The sequence below is a fragment of the Cavia porcellus genome, unplaced genomic scaffold (assembly GCF_034190915.1).
Source record: "Cavia porcellus strain 051 isolate PalLab524CR breed Dunkin Hartley unplaced genomic scaffold, mCavPor4.1 scaffold_22, whole genome shotgun sequence".
Lineage (NCBI taxonomy): Eukaryota > Metazoa > Chordata > Mammalia > Rodentia > Caviidae > Cavia > Cavia porcellus.
The window spans coordinates 49,510,183-49,531,244 of NW_026947505.1; the positions used below are offsets into that span (position 1 = coordinate 49,510,183).

The 21,062-nt window shown below is 34.9% G+C and overlaps 1 protein-coding gene across 8 annotated transcripts in view; it reads right to left on the reverse strand.

Moving 5' to 3' along the window:
• Positions 1 to 725: 725 nt before the first annotated feature.
• Snap91 (synaptosome associated protein 91) overlaps positions 726 to 21,062 on the reverse strand; it is a 110,864-nt gene continuing 90,527 nt past the window's right edge. For 4 of the 8 annotated variants that reach the window (XM_063233145.1, XM_063233144.1, XM_063233147.1 and 1 more), the window contains 8 exons: positions 17,247 to 17,381; positions 15,528 to 15,677; positions 11,691 to 11,721; positions 10,669 to 10,780; positions 8,328 to 8,411; positions 7,624 to 7,728; positions 4,060 to 4,162; positions 726 to 2,128 (listed from right to left, as the gene is read on the reverse strand). In XM_063233145.1, the coding sequence (XP_063089215.1) occupies positions 4,070 to 4,162; positions 7,624 to 7,728; positions 8,328 to 8,411; positions 10,669 to 10,780; positions 11,691 to 11,721; positions 15,528 to 15,677; positions 17,247 to 17,381 (710 nt within the window). In that variant the 3' untranslated portion in view covers positions 726 to 2,128; positions 4,060 to 4,069. Of the gene's footprint in view, positions 2,129 to 4,059; positions 4,163 to 7,623; positions 7,729 to 8,327; positions 8,412 to 9,500; positions 10,315 to 10,668; positions 10,781 to 11,690; positions 11,722 to 15,527; positions 15,678 to 17,246; positions 17,382 to 21,062 lie in introns of those variants that run through there. The other 4 variants (XM_063233148.1, XM_063233146.1, XM_063233143.1 and 1 more) reach the window with 2 other exon arrangements.

Here is a 21,062-nt window from a genome sequence, read left to right on the forward strand (position 1 = left end):
CTAGAGCCCTCCCTGCAAAGCTGGGCACGCACTCTACCACTGAACTATCCCAAGCAGCCCCAGGACTGGACTACTTTTTGAGATGTTGTGACAATCTTATAGGGCTAAAGTCATCCAATGTTATTAAAATAGGCTAATACAGAGTTTGTGTGAGAATAATGTGTGTGCAAGTATATTTGTACATTAAAATTAAAGGGCATATTATTTTTGATCTTCCAAGGAAGATTCTTGTGAAAACTATTATGAGACTTTAATTGCATGTTTTAAAAGAAACTTCACCCTGAAACTGTATGTATGTATGTATGTGTGCGTATATATATATACATACATATATATATGTATGTATATATATATGTATATGTATATATACATATACATATATATACATACATACATATATATATATGTATTTTTTTTTTTGTACCAGGAATTGTGACCTCACACTTGCCAGGAAAGCACTTAAGACACTGAGCTAAATTCCTGGCCTAACATGTATTTTGGAATATGGAACTTTAATGCACTTGAAAGTAGCCGAGGGATCCTAAACTTAATGACAGTTCATTAAAACTGATTTTTCCCTTTTTAAATGTATTGAAAAATAATGAACTGTACTGGCATATATAGCTTTTCTCAACTCAAATATTTAAAATTTTTCACTATTCTGTGTTGCTGTGCACAGATCTTTTCCTTAAAATGTTACCAAATAGAGAAAAGTTGTATTTGCATTTTCTTTGTTCAAGGTGTTTATTGCATCTCAGAGGGCGTACATGCACTGGGTTTTTAAACCGAAATACAAAGAAAAGCCATTTTGAAATTGGTTTTAGGTAATTTTTCCCCATTACAGTGTATGTTATCCCCACAGTAAATTCAGATACAACCACTTTTAAATGGTACCATACATCTATTAAATGATTTGAAAAATAGGCAAATGCCTTTCCAACCCAATATGCTTTTACGAAGAGCTGCCAAGCCACTAGCAACACTGATCAACAGTGACCTCATATATGCATCAAAATCTTAAGCCAAGCCATCAGCACAGACAGTATGACAACAAATTAAAAATCAAAGAATACAGTATGTACAGGATACAGTTCTCTGTATTAGTTTAAATCCTAATCACAATGGTACAACAAAACATAGTTTGAGCTCAATTGAAGGATGAAAAACGCTAGTCTATAGAATACACAAAGAAATACTAAATGAACAGAGATGTACATAAAATCCACAATGAAGTAAAAATATTTGCAATAATCTTTAAATTACAGATATATCTTGAGTGGTTTCATAATCACTTAAATAGCACATCTCTAATTGCATTTTCATGGACATGACAGAAACAGACCCTTAACTTTTCAGTGCATTTAATCAAGAATGAATAAATAGGTCAATTTAGACACAAAACCTGTCAAATATAATTAAAATATATATTTTAATATAGCAGTGATAAATATGGAATTCTTTCCACATAATTTTTCATTCTTGATAAGGTAGCTTCAAGGAGAAATATTATGGATGTTACCCTTTATATTTTTTAAAATAAAATTTCTTAACATATACAGTGCCACAAAAATAAACATTTCTCACAACAGTTGAAGTTTCTGTGATTGGAAAACTGTACTCCACACCAAAAACAGTTTTGTTTATTTAAGAGTGTTTTCCTTACTATCTGATATTATCACATTACGCTTGTAACAGAGATACAGAAGAAAAGAGAATTGATAGGGAGAGTTCAGGGTTTGTCCTGAACTCAATTAAGAGTTATATATACATCAAAACCTTCAAAAACACAGACACATCTTTCCAAATGGCTCTCCACACAACATCTGTGCCATCCATCCGTGGGCAAGGTCCAGAAAAGCACTAAAGGCGTCAGAAACATCCATTCATTGGTTACATCATACAACACACAAGTAACCCAAATACACTACAATTTCGAGAGTAGGGATAACAGCTAAGGTGGTACACATTCCTAATGTTCACTTTCACAGTTGTGCTACACGTTTTGGAAGAGAAGTTATGAGTAAGCACTGGTTTTGGTACTGGTGGCTCACTTTGAAACTCTGAGCATTATCTTATTTGAAGTCTCCAAATTCATTTGATTTTTCCTGTTCAGTCACAAAAATTGCAGCTGTAAAGAAAAAGTAGCTGGGTTACTACATAGACTTACATACTCCTTAAACATTTTACTTTCCAAATTTTACTTCTCAGTTACCACAAACACCTTTTCACACTCGTATACTTTTCACAATTCTTTAAAATGGGCTTAAAATGGCAGCTTGGGAACTTTAAAAAATTTGTTCTATTTATAGTTTTATCTTAGACAAACATTATATCAGCAAAATTTTGAAATTTAGATACTTCCCAGCAATCTTAGTCATAGAATATTCAGTATCAATTAAGTCGGCTAACCTTTAAAAATGGGCAATAAAAAAGGTGTCAGGGAAGTAATTTCCGGTTTTTTTGTTTGTTTTTATTTTGTTAGTGTTGGTGAGTCACTTAGTGAATAGTTAAACAAACGAGAGATGAGCCGGAGACAACCCAGATGCCCAATGCCTTCTCTCACATCACTCTGCACTTTGTTCATAGATCCTTTTGGCCAGGAAATCTTTGTTGAGATCTCAAGGTTTAGCCACGATGGTACCTTTTTCTCGTAAAATCTGTGTCTGTCTGTCTCTGGGCTGTGAATGCCTAAGGGAGGGACTGTCTAAAACATCTTTGTTTGTGGTGCTTATCAAAGTTCCTGGATGCCATGAGAGCAACATGTATCAAGTAAGAAGTGGAGAAAAGGCAGCTCCATGCAGTTTCCTTGTTTATACTTGACACTAACTACTTGAAATAAGCGCTCACGGTCTTATTTATGCCTACAGTAGCTCAATCCACGTGGAACAGAAAAACTGGGCACAAGGAGAAATGACGTGCTTGACAGCTCAAGGCTTAAGATGATGTATTACTTTGCTTATGTAAGAAAAATAATCATGATTAAGGATTTGACAAATAGTAGGTATTAGAGAAAGTTTTAATAAATGCTGGCAATAGATGTACGATAAAGGAACACTAAAGGACCATAACTAAGGCAGCACACATTCCTAATGGAATGTGATCCAGAAGCGTCTACATTCTTGCTCTCCTTCCGCACAATCCCGGACAAATCACTTAATCACTTCCTATGGCTACAAACAGAGTAAAAATATCTAATAGTCTAATTTTAAACACAAGTTTTGCTCTCCTACTGAAAAGATCAAAGGAGTTAATCATTCACTTCAAAGTGAATGTAAAACATATTGTGTGAATGAAAAGCAGTTTTACCAAGCAAGTAATTTTTAAGAACCTACTCACTATGCTAAATGCTGGGTTAATAGTAAACTTTATAAAATTTTTGCTCATAAGATCACTATAAATAATCTTATAATATAGATGAAGTTGATGAAATTTAAAAGTAGAATGCTGGAAATTTAAAATTCTTCTTGATTCCAGATGGGCTGGAATCTGGGAGGCTGAGGCAGGAGGCCTGAAGGTTGGAGACTAGCCTGGGCAGAGAGGCAAGATCCTGTCTCAAAATAAAACATGAAAAAGGGCCTGAAGATGTAGCTCAGTTTGAAGACCCTGGGCTCAGTCCCCAGTCTAGGGGTGTGGAAAGGAGGAATACAAAGGCTAATAAAACAAGCTTTATTAGGTAAAATACAGATACACGAAACAATGATTATACAGCATACATTCTTAGGTGATTTCTAAATGCAACGTTATAAATGTTAGCCTTCTATAAATTCTAGTCATCATCTGCTAAAGTAGTAATCTTCTAACTTATCAAGTAGCTTGAACAACTTTTTTGCTTTATCACTGTAATCTCTGCTTTCCAGAATAAGGGGTACTTGGAGATTTCTCTCCTTCTGAGTTTTATAAATTTATAAGACAATAAAAATCATTGATAGTTTTGATATAAAATTTAAAACTCTAACCATTCAAATTATTATTCTATATAGCTGTTTAAAATGCAGAAGTAACAAATATCTGAAATAGCTAAGCATTATGTAATTATTAATACAAGCCCACATTAGATACCTTAAATTGTTTATAAGAAATCCTTGATGTTAAGATCCGCTAATGGGTCCTTTGCTGGAGGTTTCTTGGGACTCTGAGTGGCAGGTGTAGGGCTTGGAGAAAGCTAATGGGGAAAAAGCCATTCCAAAGAGCAGAAACAGAAAGCAAACAGAAAAAGATAAGCATTAGGCAGAATATATTCTACAGAAAACAGGCAGAAGAATAGACGGCTAAAAGTTAAACAAAATCTATTTTGCTCCACTTAGTTACAGTGTTGCTTAATTCTGGAGTGGTAAAACATACTTCGAATAATTTGCTTTCTTAAAATTATTTGACTTTCAGATTTAGCCAAAGTAAAATTTGGGGCTCTGGTAAAACAATATGGATATGAGTTAAGGAAGATATGAAAAAGTAGTCACATGAAGATATTATGTAAACCAAACATACAAAAAACAATCAATTTTTCTACACAAAAGCATTTTTACTTTGAGTTAGTACCACTAAATTAATAAAAAAGTTTAAACAGCTCATAAGCATGAGAGTGTGAAGGGAAATTAAAAGGAAAGTTAACAGTCACTTAAGAAATTATTAAAATTTTTAGTTAAATGTTAGAATTTCATATAAATTATTTAAAGTGGAAGCTGTCTTTTGAAGCACTGGTCTTTTCAGGTGAGCAAGCAGCACTGATGTCTCTAAGCCCTAATTCCACTTGCACAGTTTCCAGGAAGATAAACACTGCAAGACCGAACTGTACTGGACTTACAGAAAAAGGAACAAATCACTTATTTTACTATGATTAACCAATACTGAAATCACAGAAATATCTTACAGGAGCAGGTTTCCGAAGTTATGTCAGGGTAAAGGACTAAAAGTCTCATGTGGTCTCTCTAGAGAAATAGTTGATATCTACCCTTTGAGTTTAATTCATCTTCTTTGCTTGTATGTAATGGAAATTTCAGAACTCTAGGACTGTGGAGCACGGATTTACGTTTTTAATAGCTCAGTAATCAAGACTTCAGAAGTAAGGAATATGAGGTTTGTTCCTATGTTTAGAAACTGACTGAGTGTATCATCTATTAGTCAAATTCTTGTTTATAAAGCAGAAAGTGCTTCACAGAAATAATGACAAGTACATGTAAAGCTTAAAATTGCTTGGAAGGAAACTGCCTATAATTCATAGTTAAAATTGAATTGGCTTATAATAATTAGGTGAGATGATAATCAAATGTCAAACAGTTAAAGAACAATGGGATAATTCAGGGATCCGTGATACAAAATTGTTTTGTATTATGAAGACAAAAACTCATGTTTATTTTATTTCCACAATATTTATGCTACTTCTTTGATACGGAAAATAGGATATAAAGGTTACACAAATATGGGGTGCCATTCCTTGACTTACTATAAACTGTATTTCTAAGACAATGAATGTTTATCACATCATCTAGTTTTCATTTTTATTCTTCAAATTAAGCAAGTAATTCATGCTAACACTAGCATGAGACAAACATTAAATTACATTAATTTAGTTCTAAAGATTTTGGCACATTGAATAAGGTTTCTTTGTTTTTTAAACGTAATAGCTTATTTTTAATAACATACAAAACTTGGAGAAAGCCCCCAAAGCAATGGGGAGCCCACAGAATGGAGTTAGATGGGAGAACAGATGTTGCTCTCTCTACTGATACAATTAAGGTTTTAAAATTCTCAGTAACATTCTTCTAGTTCATTACAACAAAACCATTTTTTTAAACAAAAAAGATGTTAAGTATTCACAGCTGTACCCAACCATAATGGAAACACAATAACTAAGATTTGCCTTAAATTTAAAAACTGTATATGAAAAAGTTATCCAACCAGCAGGCCCCAAACTGTCCTCGTAGTCTACTAAACAATGGTAGGCAGAGTTCATGCAAAACAGAAAAGTGCTCCTGAATCTGATGGACCGGTAAGGCTGCTAGAGCTTTTCATATTCCAAACACATCACACGTTTTAGCACCCACCACTTGTTTGCGTGGTCGTTATGATTTTGGAGGAGTCAGAGTGAAGAAGGTGAAAGCAAATTTTGCGAATTTGTGGAGGATGGATTTAGAGATAGATCACGGAAGTAAAAGGGATTAAAACATGCTCAGAATATTTAGAGTAAGTGTGCTCTGGATATGATGATTTAAATGCCAATTTCATAAGTTAAAAATATTATAGGAGTAAAACCATTTACTAACATCAAGTGATTTGAGCTGTTTGGTTTAATTTGCTCAGCATGTAGCCATTAAAGTTGTAATTTGGTGTTCTAACTCTATTCAAGTCAATTTCTCATGGTGAAAAGCAATTTGGTTCCAAAGATACTTCTGCCTTGCCAGAGAAAGGGTGACTCATCAGTATGACTAGGAGTATTAGTACCAAAGCAATTTAACAGAGTACACATAGTTCAGCTTACTGCAAATGGAGGAGGCAGCACATAGTAAGAAATTTGGTCACTCCAGGTTTTCCCTTTGTCTTGGATCCTAGTAGATAATCTCTAAATTCTTGTGCTTTCCTGAGTGACAAGAATGTTTTTGTTTCTCCTGGTGGTGAGCACTTGAAACCCAGGATAGTTTAAACCAACAAGGTGACTCATTGGGTTGCGGTGGGGTATTAATAGTTTATGCTAATAAGGTGACTCAGAGACTGATCTTGCAATTAGACCAACCATATGATTAGATGGTTGAGTCTGCTCGCCACATAAAACCAACCTAATCTGTAGGCAGAGAGTTGAAGGCTCACTTCAATTCATGGGCAATAAGTCAATCAATTTTATCTATGTAATAAAGGCCTACTAACTTTAGAGAGACCTTTCTCTAGAGTTGACAATACTTATTTGTATTGTCATATATTAATGCCAGGAGGGGAATATATCTTGGAGGACAAAGAAGCTCTATGCTTAGAATTCTCCCAGATGTCACCCACTGTCTCTTCCTTTAGCTGCATCTAATTTGCATCCTTTCACTCCAGTAATAGGTAATCATGAATTTAGCATTTTCTTGAGTTCTGTGAGTCATGCTAGGGAACTGTCTAATTTGAGGGTGCTCATTGAAAAACCTCAAATTTATAGCTAGCTGGTTTGAATTGAGGGTGGCCCTGAGGATTCCCAATTTGATTTAAGAAAGGGGATTCTTATGGTAGCCATTCCCTCAGACTTTGCAGTTTGAAAAATTCATTATTATTGGTGTCACAAGCTTGGAGACACTTGGAAACCTGGAGAACTGAGCCTTGAACCTTTTGGGCTAATTCTGGAAACACATACTAAACCATAGATAAGAAGCACTCATTTTTTTGGGGATACATGCCTTGGGTGCCTTAAATATTTGATTGTTTTAAATCATTCTGAATTAAGGAAAAGAAGAACAAAGGAATCTTATAGAAGTTGTTTCTATCATTTTTTTTTCAATCTTTATTTTTGTCAATCTGTTTTTCAGGCTCTCTTCATTTTTTAAGTACCAGGGATCAACAGTACAGGACACAAAACGCCTTCTAAACAGCTAGCCGCAAGAAAGTTCCATGCTGAAAAGTTATTGTCACTTTTTTGTGGACATCTAAGAAACTGACCTGTGTGCCAGGTACAGCTGCAGCTCCAAAGGGTGGCCTCATCATGGGCTGTGCAAACATGACTGGCTGCTGAGGCATCATGGGCATGCCCGTCGCAGCAGGAGGCTGGAAAACAAAAGTGGCTCAGAGCAGGCATGGAAGACACTGGCTAGGCCCTGACATGTATGGCGTTTACATGCTTCCGACAATTTTTGAGGAATCCAGGTTGGTAAGAAATTATAATTAGTAATTTTGAGTTCTGGATTCTGAGATTGTCAGACTGCAGAGAGGCACTGGGGGCCGTTGGGTGTGGATTACAAGTCTGGCTGGTCACACAGCATCCTCATTTCAACAGACATTGTTATTGTTATTCAGTTTCTGTTAGCATAACTCTTGCAGAAGTAACAGTCTGTTTTCTTATGTAAGAGGCCCTAAAATTTCCTGGTCATGGAAGTGGAAAGTTCTGGCATATCAATTAAGGTCCAATTTTGGTGACTGAGCTAAGACCATATTTACTAAATATTATTGCAAAAATGAGAGAACAATGTACTATAACTCAATGGTAGAACTTAAGTATTTTATAACCGATTTTTTATCACTTCTTGTGTATGCTAATTAAGGTCTGAAGCAAATAACTTTTCAAGTGCACTGCATTTTGAGAATAATTCTGGAGTACTTGTTATTTTGGGATTTGGCAAAGAACATTAGGATAAGTTATCACTCACCATTCCAAATCCAGTTCCAGGCTGTCCAACAGACGGGGCCCCAGCCACAGGAGGAACTGAACTGGTGGGAGGTACAGCTCCTTGCTATACACCCACATCCACAGAACAACACAAAACACACATACCACCCAAACAACAACAAACAGAAAGAATCAATATAATTAGTTTTAAAATGACAGGATATAATTTTGTATTTCAAAATTATGCATATGAATATACAAAGAAATTTCAAATTTCAGTTCTACGTTAAAAAATAAATAGCTCTAGCTTCATGCCAGTGATATAAGCAAGGTTACTGACTTGATGATGTTCACTCTTGGTAATGCTATTTGTAAGTACTTGCTGGCTTGTTTCTTATTTACAACACTGAGCTTCCTTCTCAATTTCCTAATGCTTTATCAAAATTGCAATTGCCTTTTTCTTTTGGATAAATGGACAGTTTTAACTAAAATTTAGGTAGAGGTGCAAAGGTTAACAGAATATCCAAAATGGCCTTGAAAAAGAATGAATTTGGAGCATTCATATTTCCTAATTTCAAAACTTAAGTTGCATCAATCAAAACATTTTGGTTCTGGCATAAGAAAAAAAAAAAGAGATCAACAAAACGAGATAAACAGTCTGGAAACAAACTCTCACAACTAAGGCCAGTCGATTCTTACATAGGTATTAAGAGCAACTATTAGAGAAAGAATAGTCTTTTTAATAAATGATGCTAAGACAATAGAATTTCCACATGCAAACAATCTGGATCCTCATCTCCCACTATATACAAATAGAACTCAGGTCAAAGACATAATGTAAAAGATAAAACTCTTCAAAGGAAACACAGGCGAAAAACTTTAAGACCTTAATGGACAAGGTTCCTTAAACGTGACACCAAAAGGACAAACAAAAAATATGTAATTGGAAAGTTGTCAAAATGAAAACTTTTGTGCATTAAAGGGAAGCACATATACAATGAAGACAGCTCACAGAATGAGACGAAAATACTTGCAAATTATATATCTGACAAATATCTACATGTCCAAACCAAGATACCAAAGATCTCTTGAAATGTCATAAACAACTGAATTACAAAATGGACAGTGGGGAGTAAAATGTGATGCCCCCAAATATGTCAATCCGCATTACGATTATTTTAAGCTTAGGGAATAAAAAGAATACTAATCAAGATTTTCTGCAAATTTATTTTGCTTTGGTAACTAACCAAACTCTTTTTCTTTCATAGTCTTAAATCCCAGTTCTATAATTTAGGTCTGGTACTGTAAAAAGCCTACCATCTTAGCCCACTGAAATTGTGGCAAAGTGTGAATATAAAATATAATCTTTGTTGTCATTCTTTTTTCCCAAATGTTTTACTGAAATAAAATTAATAACATTTCAATTCATCATTTTAATAGTTTTACAATGTACAAGTCAGTGATCTTTAGTATATTTAGAATGCTGTGAAGTCATAACCATTATCTAATCCCAGAACATTTCAATCAAACTTCCTAAAAAACAATCCCGATTTCTTGCTCCTCAATTCCCTACCATCCAATAATTTACGCTTATTTGTGGTCTTCCCTATTCTGGATTCTCCATCTAAACTGAATCCTGTAAGCTGTAATGTTTGCAGCTGGCTTCTTCCACTTAGGGTAACATTTACATTCTAATTTATATTAGTTTACGTCAATGATGTTCTGCTGCAGCAGTTAGTGATGGTGCAGAACTAATTAAAGCAGCAGGGAAAGCACGGCAGCAAGAGAGCTTTAGAAATGGGTGTGCTTCGGACAGGTGGAGGTGGAACTGCAAATGAGCCTGGAAACAGACTTGCCTGGTTTCACTAAATCTAGGAACACAGAGAAATTTAAAATATAGAAATGAAGCCTGTATAAAATCTTACAGAAAAGATGATGTTAGTGGTTTCAATTTTTAAATGGTAAGCAGAGGTAATAGGGTTTTAAATCAAGATTTCACTTACACAATAGAAAACTGCCCAATCTTTCTGGTAAGAAAAAAAGTTTTCATTACTTATTAAGACAATCAGGAAATTTGTACAAGAAATGTGGTAAAATATACAATGATCAATGATATTACATCATTTGGAAAAATAATTTTCACAATTTTATAAAAGAGGCAAAATATTTCATAATATTAAAAATAATATAGGACATAATTCTTATTAAATATAACATCAATGGAATTTGTATTTCAGGAAAATTTGCATCTTACTTATATTTCTTCACTGTAGATGAACAAGTACAGCATCAGTAGCAAAGTTAAACAAAATGTACTTTGCTCTATACATTTGGAAACTGGCAAACTACCCATACAGTCCTGGCCTCTGATGGCTACGTACCAAAGGTGCACTTGGTGGGACACCTGCTGACCATGTGGCAGGTGTTACTTTAGGCTGCCAATTGGCTCCACCAGTCAACTTTTTCTCTCCAGCATTCCACTGAAGATCTCCCCTAAAAGCACACAGAACAGAGTACAGAAACAAATTAATAATTAGAAGCAATTGTGTTGTGTGGCTCTCTGGGTTCATTTATTTGAGTTTAGAAAGAAACTAAACTATTTAAGTCAATTGATAATTAAGAGTAGCCTAAAATTTACAGGGAGCACTACTACACTGTATCTAAGAGATCTTAAACTCAATTGAAAAAAAAGTCACTTAGAGTTTTGATCTCAGTGATAATAAGGATTTCCTCTCAGCTATAATAGAAAAATATGACAAAGATTCAGTTAAATTTCTTACTCATCACATAAAATTCCAAATAATATATCATAAATTCCATATATTTATATTTCATTGAATTTAAAATGCACTGATGAGGGTGATTTTTGGATTTCAGAGGGTTTAACAAAAGGTTTCACACAACCGTATTGTGCCTCAATCTGACTTCCAGTGATTGTAAAGACAACACCCAATGTGAAATGCACCCAATTTCAATGACACAGCATATACCTTAGAACATACATTGTTCATTATTCTCACCATCCTTCCTTAAAACTAATATTCTATAAAAGAATTTTTAAAATCAATATTAGGTACAAATATTATAATGAACCTAGAATTTAAATCAAAATACAATTATACAAAATACAATACAAATATTATAATGAACCTAGAATTTAAATCAAAATACAATTACCAAACATTTCTCCATACAACACTGACACTCAGAGACTGAAAGAGATTATTTCTTTTCATTGTAAAGCAATAGTTTGGAGGTTTCAGTAGAGTAACAGCAAAAATAATAACAAAACATAAAACAACCTTGAAATTATCTAGCCTGAATAATATACTCCAATGAATATGTTTGATAGTCTCCAATAAAAATTCTGTAAGAAGAATAACAGATAATTTAAAACACTTACTTTTTCGAGGTGGTACCAGAAATCCCAAGATCTATAAATGCATAAAATAAAAAGAGTGTAAGGTTATACATTCATTTTATATAACATTCAAAAATAAAACAATTAGAATTTTAGAAAATTTACATATTTTATCTATGAATGAATAAATTCAGTTATATGGAAAAGAAACTATGTTATGAACATACCTATTAATTTGAGATTTTCTCCTATTCACTTTAGACTTAAGAATCATATTTAGCTATGAACTAGAAAACCAGGAAAGAGCAGATGTAACAGGCTTGAAATTGCTATCATAGAAAGGACTATTAGGCTGGTGTCTGGGAACTTGGCTAGTAGAAAGTTCTCTAAATTGACATAAAACTTTATATGATAACTAATAACAACTATACTTGTTTATATAAACAATAGGATTTATGCTGAACACCTGCCTCCTTTCTGAAAGTTTGGAATTTCAATTTACGCCAGCCAGAGAGTACCCACAAAATCAGCAGTCAATAAAATCCTGGGGTACAGAAATCATCGAGGGCTCCCTTTGGCAGAAACATCTCGCACAGGGTTGGGGATGTTGCTTAGCAGCACAGCACTTGCCTAGCAAGCACGAGGTCCTGAGTTTGATTCCCAGTATCAACCAACCAACCAATCAACCACACAACCAAACTAACATGTCACTCATGCTACTGGACTCTATTGCTGGGGAAAAGAATGTGCCCATATCTTCATAGGAAAGGGCAAACACAAGAAGTTAACATGTAGATTCTTCCAGACTCAAGCTTGCTTCTTTCCCCTTTATCATCTAGCTGTGCATCCTTGCTGCACTGCTGTAATAAATATCATTGGAGTCTTGTGGGTCCTTCTAGTGAGTGTATGAATGTAGGTGGGAACCCTCATATTGATGGCTTAATAGTATGATCTAATTTCAATTCACTGATTACTTTGGCAAAGATTTAATCAGCTTCACTTGTGACAGGTATTGGTCTAGGCACCTGGGATACATGAGTGAAGAAAACAGTCAAAGATCTCTGCCACAAGGAGCTTGATGCATTCTGATAGTGTGAAAGAAGCAAGAAACAATGAAATAACAAAAAATTACACAGGCTGCTAGAGGGTGATATGGAAGGTCCACGGAAAAGTGAAAAGAAAGCAGGTTAAGGAGAGATGGAGGGCGAAGGAGTTAGACAATATTTCAGAGGGTATTTGTGGAAGGCCACAGGAGGAAATAAGACTTGCACAAAGCTGAGTGGAGATCTTGGGAAAAGCTCTTTAGGCTAAGGGAGTAGCCAGTGCAAAGGCCCAAAACAAGCACAAAGCTATTTGTTGGAGGATGATGTATTTATTTGTGCCAAACTTTGGTATGATAAAATAGATGAAAGTATATATTAACTGAAAACCACATACAGAAATTATTACACATATTTTTAGCCATGTTTTTGGAGACAGTGACTGAGTTTATTGCCAGAATGGCCTTGAACTTCTGGGCTCAAGGGATCATCCTGCATCACCTCCCAAGTAGCTGGAACTTCAGATGAACACCATCATGCTTGACTCACTATTTTTGTTTATAAAAGACAAACTTAAGTTTTGAATCTTTCAAATAAACTAAAAAATTAAAGCTCTATATATTAAATAACTGAAAAATAAAACAAAATATGCCAATTAATGAGAAAGGGCAAAATAAGCATAAATATATCACAGACATGGATATATGAGTCCCCTTTCCAATTTCTGTGGCAGATGGAAATGCTAAGCCTAGTCCTGGGCCTTTGTTGCAGGCCAGATGCCTGGGAAGTAGGCTCTGAGTGATTAGTGTGCAGAAGGTTCACTATGGAAAAGAACATTTTACAGACCTTGTATTAGTACATATTAACATTATAAAACATTGGCTTATAATATGGTATTTTCATGTATGCATATATTGTGATCATATCTATCCCATTATTTGCCCATCATTCCTATATTCTTTTCCTCCGAATGATAATCTCCCTTCTACTTTCATGTCATCTTTTTTAGATCACACATATTAGGGGAAAACATGGAATGCTTGTCTTTCTGAGTCTGGCTTGTTTCACTTGACGTGACTATCTCCAGTTCTGTCTACAGTCTTGCAAATGACATAATGTTGTTCTCTGTGCCTGAATAATATTACATTTGCTATTGCGCCTTTGATTTGTACTGTCCTAATGGCTAATGATGTTCACCATCTTTCCACATAATTATTTGGGAGGGAAGAAATAACCTTTTTCAGCTCTTTTTTCAATTTTTAAATTACATAATTTATATTTTTATTATTGAATTGTACGAGTTTTACATTCTAGATACTGCTCTTTTGTAAGATATATGCTTTGGGAATATTTTCTCCCATTCTAGAGTTTTCTTTTCACTTTTTTTGCGGTACTGGAAGTTGAATTCACATCTGCTCTGCCACTGAACTACATTCCCAACACAGTTCCTTGAAAGGCGGACAGTAACTATTCTGTTGTCTCATGGAAGCACCCATGCCATTTTTAATCTAAATTACCAAAGAGCTCATTAAGGAGCCTACTCAGGTATGGAAGGCTCTTTTTACTTTGAGACAGCATCTTGCTAAGTTGCCCGGTTGGCCCCAAACTTGTGGTACTCCTGCTCCAGCCTCCTGAGTAATTGAGATTAGAGGTGCATGCTCTTTTCAATTTCTTGATATCATTTGTGCATAACAGATTTAAATTTTGATGAATACTTATTAATCTGTTTTTTGATTGTTTCTGCTTAGGTATGGTATATAAGTCACTGCGTAACCCATGCCATAGGAATTTATATCTAAGTTATCTTCTTAAAGTCTCATAATTTTGTCCTTTACATTTACATCTTTGATTCATCTTAAATTGATTTTCATGGATAGTACAAATTATTTTTCTGCATGAGGCTAACCAGTTGTTCCAGAAAGTTTTTGAAAAGATTGTCTTTTCTCTCATTAAATGGTCTTGGTAGCCTTGTCAAAATTGATTTGACTACATATGTGAGGTTCTGCTTTGGGCTTTTTCTTCTGTTTTTTGTTTGTTTGTTTTTTGTTTTTTGTTTTTTTTTTTTTTTTTGGTCTTTTTTCATTTTTATCGGTACCCGGGATCAAACTCACGACCGCCTGCTTGTAAGGCAGGTGCTTATGCCGCTGAGCTAAATCCCCAGCCCCTTTTTCTTCTGTTTTGTTGATCATTATGTCTACTGTTACACTAGCACCATTTGTCTTGATCATTGTAGTTTTGTAGAAGTTTTGAAATTAGAAAACATGAGTCCTCCAAATTTGTTATTTTTCATTCCTCCTAGAAACCTTTTGGCTGCCCTGACTTCTCAGGGGATTTAAGGCTAAACATCCTATAGAATTTACTGTTTACTGTTTTTCTCTGTCCTTTGAGAGAGTCAAAAGGACAGAAATTTTGTTTTGTTTACTAATATATCTCTAAAGCTTGGGAGAATTCCCAGTATGCAATAAATATTTGCAGAATGACTGAAATGCAAATACTTTTCTGAATATATACTGCATTTAACATCTTTTACTCTCTCTTCTTGCTTTCAAACGAAATGGAGAATAAAGAACTTTTTACACATCATGTACTTCCTTCCATAATTGAGTAGGCTCCTTAATGAGCTCTTCGGTAATTTAGATTAAAAATGGCATGGGTGCTTCCATGACACAATAGAATAGTTATTGTTCACTTTTCAAGGAACTGTGTTGGGTAAAATATCGAGTATTTATATCCATTCCTCAATATACTTAACCATAAGCAAAAGAAGAAATAGCACAAATTAGAAAACAGAAAAAACCAGCTCACATATGTCTCATGTGAAGAAAACGAGATTACTCACTGCCTACTAAGCTGGCAAGAGATGAATCAAGATCACTTCCAAGAGCTTTGCTGGCTGCCATCGCGGGACTGGGTGGTACCATAGAGACAGGTGTAGGCTGCCCAGCTGGTGCCATGGTTGGTATCAGAAGATCACCTAAACCATCAAACACTGGAAATCAAACAGATTAGGTTCAGAATCATTGAAAAAAGATCATATGCAAAAATTAAAGAGAGACACTGTCTTCTGAAAAACTATGGAAACAAGTGAGCATACATTCTTATAAAAGAAGGCATATCATTCACACATTTTGTGACTAGAACACCGAGAACATGTCTACATAGGTCTACTTATATAGCATGGAAATACTAATGACATGAGAAAGGAAGAAAGTTGTATAATATAGAGGAAAGAGAACAAAATTGGACTGCAATTCAGCTGTACTGTGGTTCTGAGAAAACTACTCTGAATTTTTAGTTTTCTTATCTGTATATGGGACCAATACCATTAATATAATAAACAGCTTTGTTGAGAATATTACATTAGGAATATATGCCATTCCTCATTATAATGTCTGCTCAGCGTAGGCACTCAGTAAGTGGTAGCCACTGTCCCTTTTACTGAAAACAATCGCTAAACTAGTTTCCATTCAAAACTATAGTGATTTATTGCAAAGTCTAAATGCTTTAATCCAAAAATCTAAGATGTTTATTATAAAAAATTGAATTTCTTAGTTTTCTAGGACATTACTATCTAAATAAAATCTGATCTGATGTTCAGCATCTAGCAATAAATATCTGAAAAACACCTGACCATATTTTAGAAATAACAGTTTTGATTTTTTCTTCACATATTAATAACTTTTGATTTCCAGAGTTTATTTAAATTAATAGTATTTTAAATATCAGAAATCAAATTTCATCATCAATGGTTCCTGGTCACCATATGATAGATACTATTTGTTCAGTTCCCAGAATAAAGAAAGATCATTCAAAATTCAGACTCAGTATTTTGCATAAGATACTACTAATATCTATGTCAAAACTTTTTGGCTGCTAAATTTTATCAAAAACTATGCATAAACACTATAATGAAGTAATTCTAAAGCGAAAAAGGACAGCATTCATCTAGGCACTGGCAACAGAAGCAACCAAGTTGTCAAGCAGAGGATATATTTAAGGTGTTTCCGAAACACATTTAATTGCCAAAAACTCACCAAGTGAAAATTTGTAGTAAGGACCCAGCATGAGAAGAGTAGAATGGAAGAGAATACAAACAAAATGACAGCAGTGATGAAAGGTTAAAGGCAGGCAAAGAATACTGCTTGTGTCTCAACTTCATAATACTGAGGGCCATGCAAGCTTTACAGGGTAAGCAATAGCAGGGGCACGTCCACATACTTAGATCCTATTCAAAGATTTAGTACAAGTATTTGTTTTCCCTTTACCATCTCTAGACTATGTGCATGTAAGCTCATGCATATAGATGGTGTGCATGTTTAGCTACATTTCTGCTAAAAATAAGAAACAGAAACACAGAAAGGGTTTCAGGGTAAACAGAGTTACCAAAATGTGTTAGAAATTTTGATTTAAGTGACAGAGTAAGAGACTTTCTGAAGTTTTAAACAAAGTTATCACTGAAGATTTGCTTGTTATAAATTTTCTGAAAATGTACTAACCTTAGGAGCTACATTTTATCCTTAGTACAAATGACAAGAACATTTCAAAGTCACTGCCTTACCTGATGGATCAAAGGAGCTGCTGCTAGAAGTTGAAGGTGCTGTTCCAAAAGCTGCCTCAAAATTGGGCTGCAGCAGGTTATTCTGAGCCGGAGTGACAGGGGATGGAGAAGGGGCCATGAAAGAACCCCCGAATCCTGAAAAAAATTTGCGGGAAAAAACATAAGCAAAAACAATTAATGACAGTAAAGACCATAAAGAGAGTCAGAAAAAGTTAAAGGAAATGGAAAAGAAATGAGTGCATATAGACAACCGTCAACAAAACTGGGGGAGTCTGTTTTTAAAAAATTTTTCAAGTATCTTGATATGTCTTGTATTAATGAAATTTAATTTAATTAGAGATAAGGTAGCATATAAAAACATGTACCTTACTAAGAGAACCTGTGGCATCCAAATCTGTTACAATGGAGCACATTAGGTAAAGGTAGCAGTAGTGTTAAAATTCAGATAGTGTTTACTACATTGAAATCTTACATTTCTTCAGATTCACGATGTCAGAAAGCTAAAGATGTTCACATATTTAGTATAATATGAATTAGAAAATGTCTTCCTTAATATCTTATTTCTATGTTTTACTATCACTGTTTTTACCATCAAGTCTAGGCCCCTTCAACACACTCTCAGAATTCCTAACAGCCACCTGGACAACGTCCCGTCTCCAGCCAGCACTTCCTCTAGTCCAGTCTTTGTGGTGGAGCCACAGCAACCTTTCTGAGTAGAAAATGTTGACAAAACCACTTCTCTAAAATATTTCATTGACTCTCTATGACTTTCAGATTCCTATAATGCAAATCCCTTTGTGCAGCAATCAGTCCTTTCTGTGCCTACTATCTCCTCCCCATACCTGCAAAATAGGCTGCAGCTAAAATCCACCATTCCCAGTGCCACATGTTGGCTTTGGAAGGGCTTCTCTGCCCTGAAGAGCTGCCCACTGCTGTCAGATGCACGCCACCCACACTCTACATGCACACCACTGTCTTCAACGTGTGGCAATAGCCTCATCCTATTTCTACTGTATGTCGTTATTCCCAAGAGCCCCAGATCCAAACTACAGGGATGGCCTTCTGGGGTCAAAAGCTGTGTCTTCTTTTCTTGACTTTTCCACTAATATTTAAGTCAGCATGGTGCTTAAAAGGTAAGAGAAGGTAAGAAAATATCGAAGAGTACTGAAAAATCAGATTTGTTTAAAGGCTAGAAGCAAATAACCTGTGAAATAAAAGATTTCTTAGGAAGATACTATGTATTATGGTTTTCATTTAAATGTCTCCCCAAAGCCTCATGTGTTCACAGCTGGGCTTTTGGGAGGTGACTGGATCATGGGCACATGACACACTCAGTTTATAGGAAAATATGATGTTAGGAAGTGAAGCGTGGTCAGAAGAGGTGGCTCACTGGGGACCTGGCCTGGGAGAAGGTATCTCCCACACTCTTCCCCTCAATCTTTCTGTGTCTTGACTTCCATGCCATAAGCAAAATACTCTCCCATGGAGATTCCTCTGCCATGGTGCCCTGCCTTGGAGCTAGCTAACTGTGGACTGAAATTTCTACAAACTTGGAGTCACAAATAAACCTTCAATTTGTGGGTGTGTAGTTCTGTGTCCCAGCATGAAAGAAAGTAAGATACTAGGTAATATTATATTATAACATAATCATTACCACCAGAACTCTTTCTTACACTCAGTTTGGATATATATTTCTTTCATATGTAGCCTCACATTCTCTTTTTCAAAACAGGTTTACAAAGGTATAAAAGAATGCTTCCAAAAATAAGACTATATTCCAATTTATAAAACCAATCTACAATTTGGAAAATAACTTCCACCAAAACTCTCTAGTTATTTTCTAAAAGAGATAGCAAAAGTGTTCAAGTCATGCTGTCCCTGGTGATTGACAGTGACATGGTTTTAGACTTTCATTATATACAAATACAAAAAATTGAAATTTGGGAAAACTATTAATTAGAAAACGTCCTTTTTAAAGTTCACAGTGACCATATCATGTAATTCTAGTATCTGACATTTTCATCACTTGTAAATTTCTTTACTCAAGAAAGGTACTTTCAAGATCAGTAGGCACTAGTAACAATGTGAAGAAAGATGGGATAGAAATACTTATTTTTGAAGGGATGTGAGTATTTTAGTTTTAGGGAGATATTCTGATGTTTTAAGACTAATTTTTAAGAACCATCTCACACACCAAGTTGTAGGGTGCTTGTGGTTAACTCAGGCAAGTGTTATGTTGTGTGCTTCTCTTTGTTATAGATGACTGTGGAGATAACTGCACTTGAAGCAGTTTTTTAAAATCTGGTCAAGGAAGGCATAACATGTTCTAGAATCAAAGCATAATAGTTTCAGAACCATTTGATCCAATCCTTTCTTTACATGGCTGGAATAAGTGGCTCAAAGAGAAGGATGCACACTTCACCAAGATTCATTAAAATGAGGACAAAATATACATTTATACAGAGCTAATCTCTTAGTAGTAATGAATTTCACTTAAAGGTTGTATAACCTTTACATAGATGTGTATATAACATTACTCCCCGAAAAAACTTATGCCTTCTATAAGAAAGTAAAACATAAAGCTCATACCCACCAGCCAGTGTTCTAAGGAATTTTTTTTTTTTTTTGGTACCAGGGATCAAACTCATGACCTCGCATTTGCGAGGTAGGCGCTTATGCTGCTGAACTAAATCTCTGGCCTAAGCATTCTTTTTAAGGTTGAACACTTTGAACCATATGCATTGCCTATATTTAATTATTTTGATTCTATACAAACTGTAATTCCATGTGGTTCAACCTTAAGACACACATTAGCTTATTTAATTCTCAGGGCAACTCCACAGGTTAAACGGATGAGAAAATTGAGACTAGAGAAATTAAATAATTAAGTAACCCAAGGTCACAAACACAAGTGGTAGATCCAAGATTCCACAGTATAACACTCCAGAGCCTGGGCTCCTTACCGCTGGAGTGCATAGCCTTTTCCCCACATCTAAGAATAAGTGTATTATCCTTATAGGTTCAGAGACTTGACAAGAGACTTGGCAGTATGGTTTTTTTTTCTTTCCCATTATACTCAGTGTTCTCTTTTCCCCTTCCTCTCTTTAAGATAGTGTCATGCTATGTTCAGGCTGGCCTCAAACTTGTGGCAATCCTCCTGTCTCAGCCTTCTAAATGCTGGGATTACTTGTTTGTGCCACCTCACCTGGCTATACTCAGTTCTTATGAGAACATGATTTTATAAGCATAGCACAATTAACAGGAGATTAATTGATATAGTTATCAAATATTTTACAGAAAAAACTAGTGCAACACTCTAAATGAAACATTTAACAAGAAAATTATAGACATTAATGAAGAGTCTGAGAAATTTTTTCTGTTAAGTAACTGAAGTTTTAGAGCTCGAAATGGTAAAGGATTTTACACAATGGAATTGGAAATAAGGTAGTAATCAGTAGGATTCTGCATGTCCTTCAATTATATTTGAATTATCCTATGGTATAACTAACTAGCCTGCCATCTTTGGAGGCTCAATTATCTGCAGTTGCTCTGTTTTTTATCAAACAAGACTAGTCTGATGAATGTTATCTTTCTAAAGAGAAAGTGCCTACAGCACTTAACCAACCTCTCATATAGATTATCAAACCAGCCTGCCATAATCTGACACTTCATATCATCTCAACTGGGAAAGTGAAGGTTTAAAACTATTTGCAGATAAACACTTTTATACATATTTCTCAGGCATTCACATTTATTTCATTATAATGGTGATATTACTTCAATTATTTTCAGCTGCACAATCAACTACTGATACAT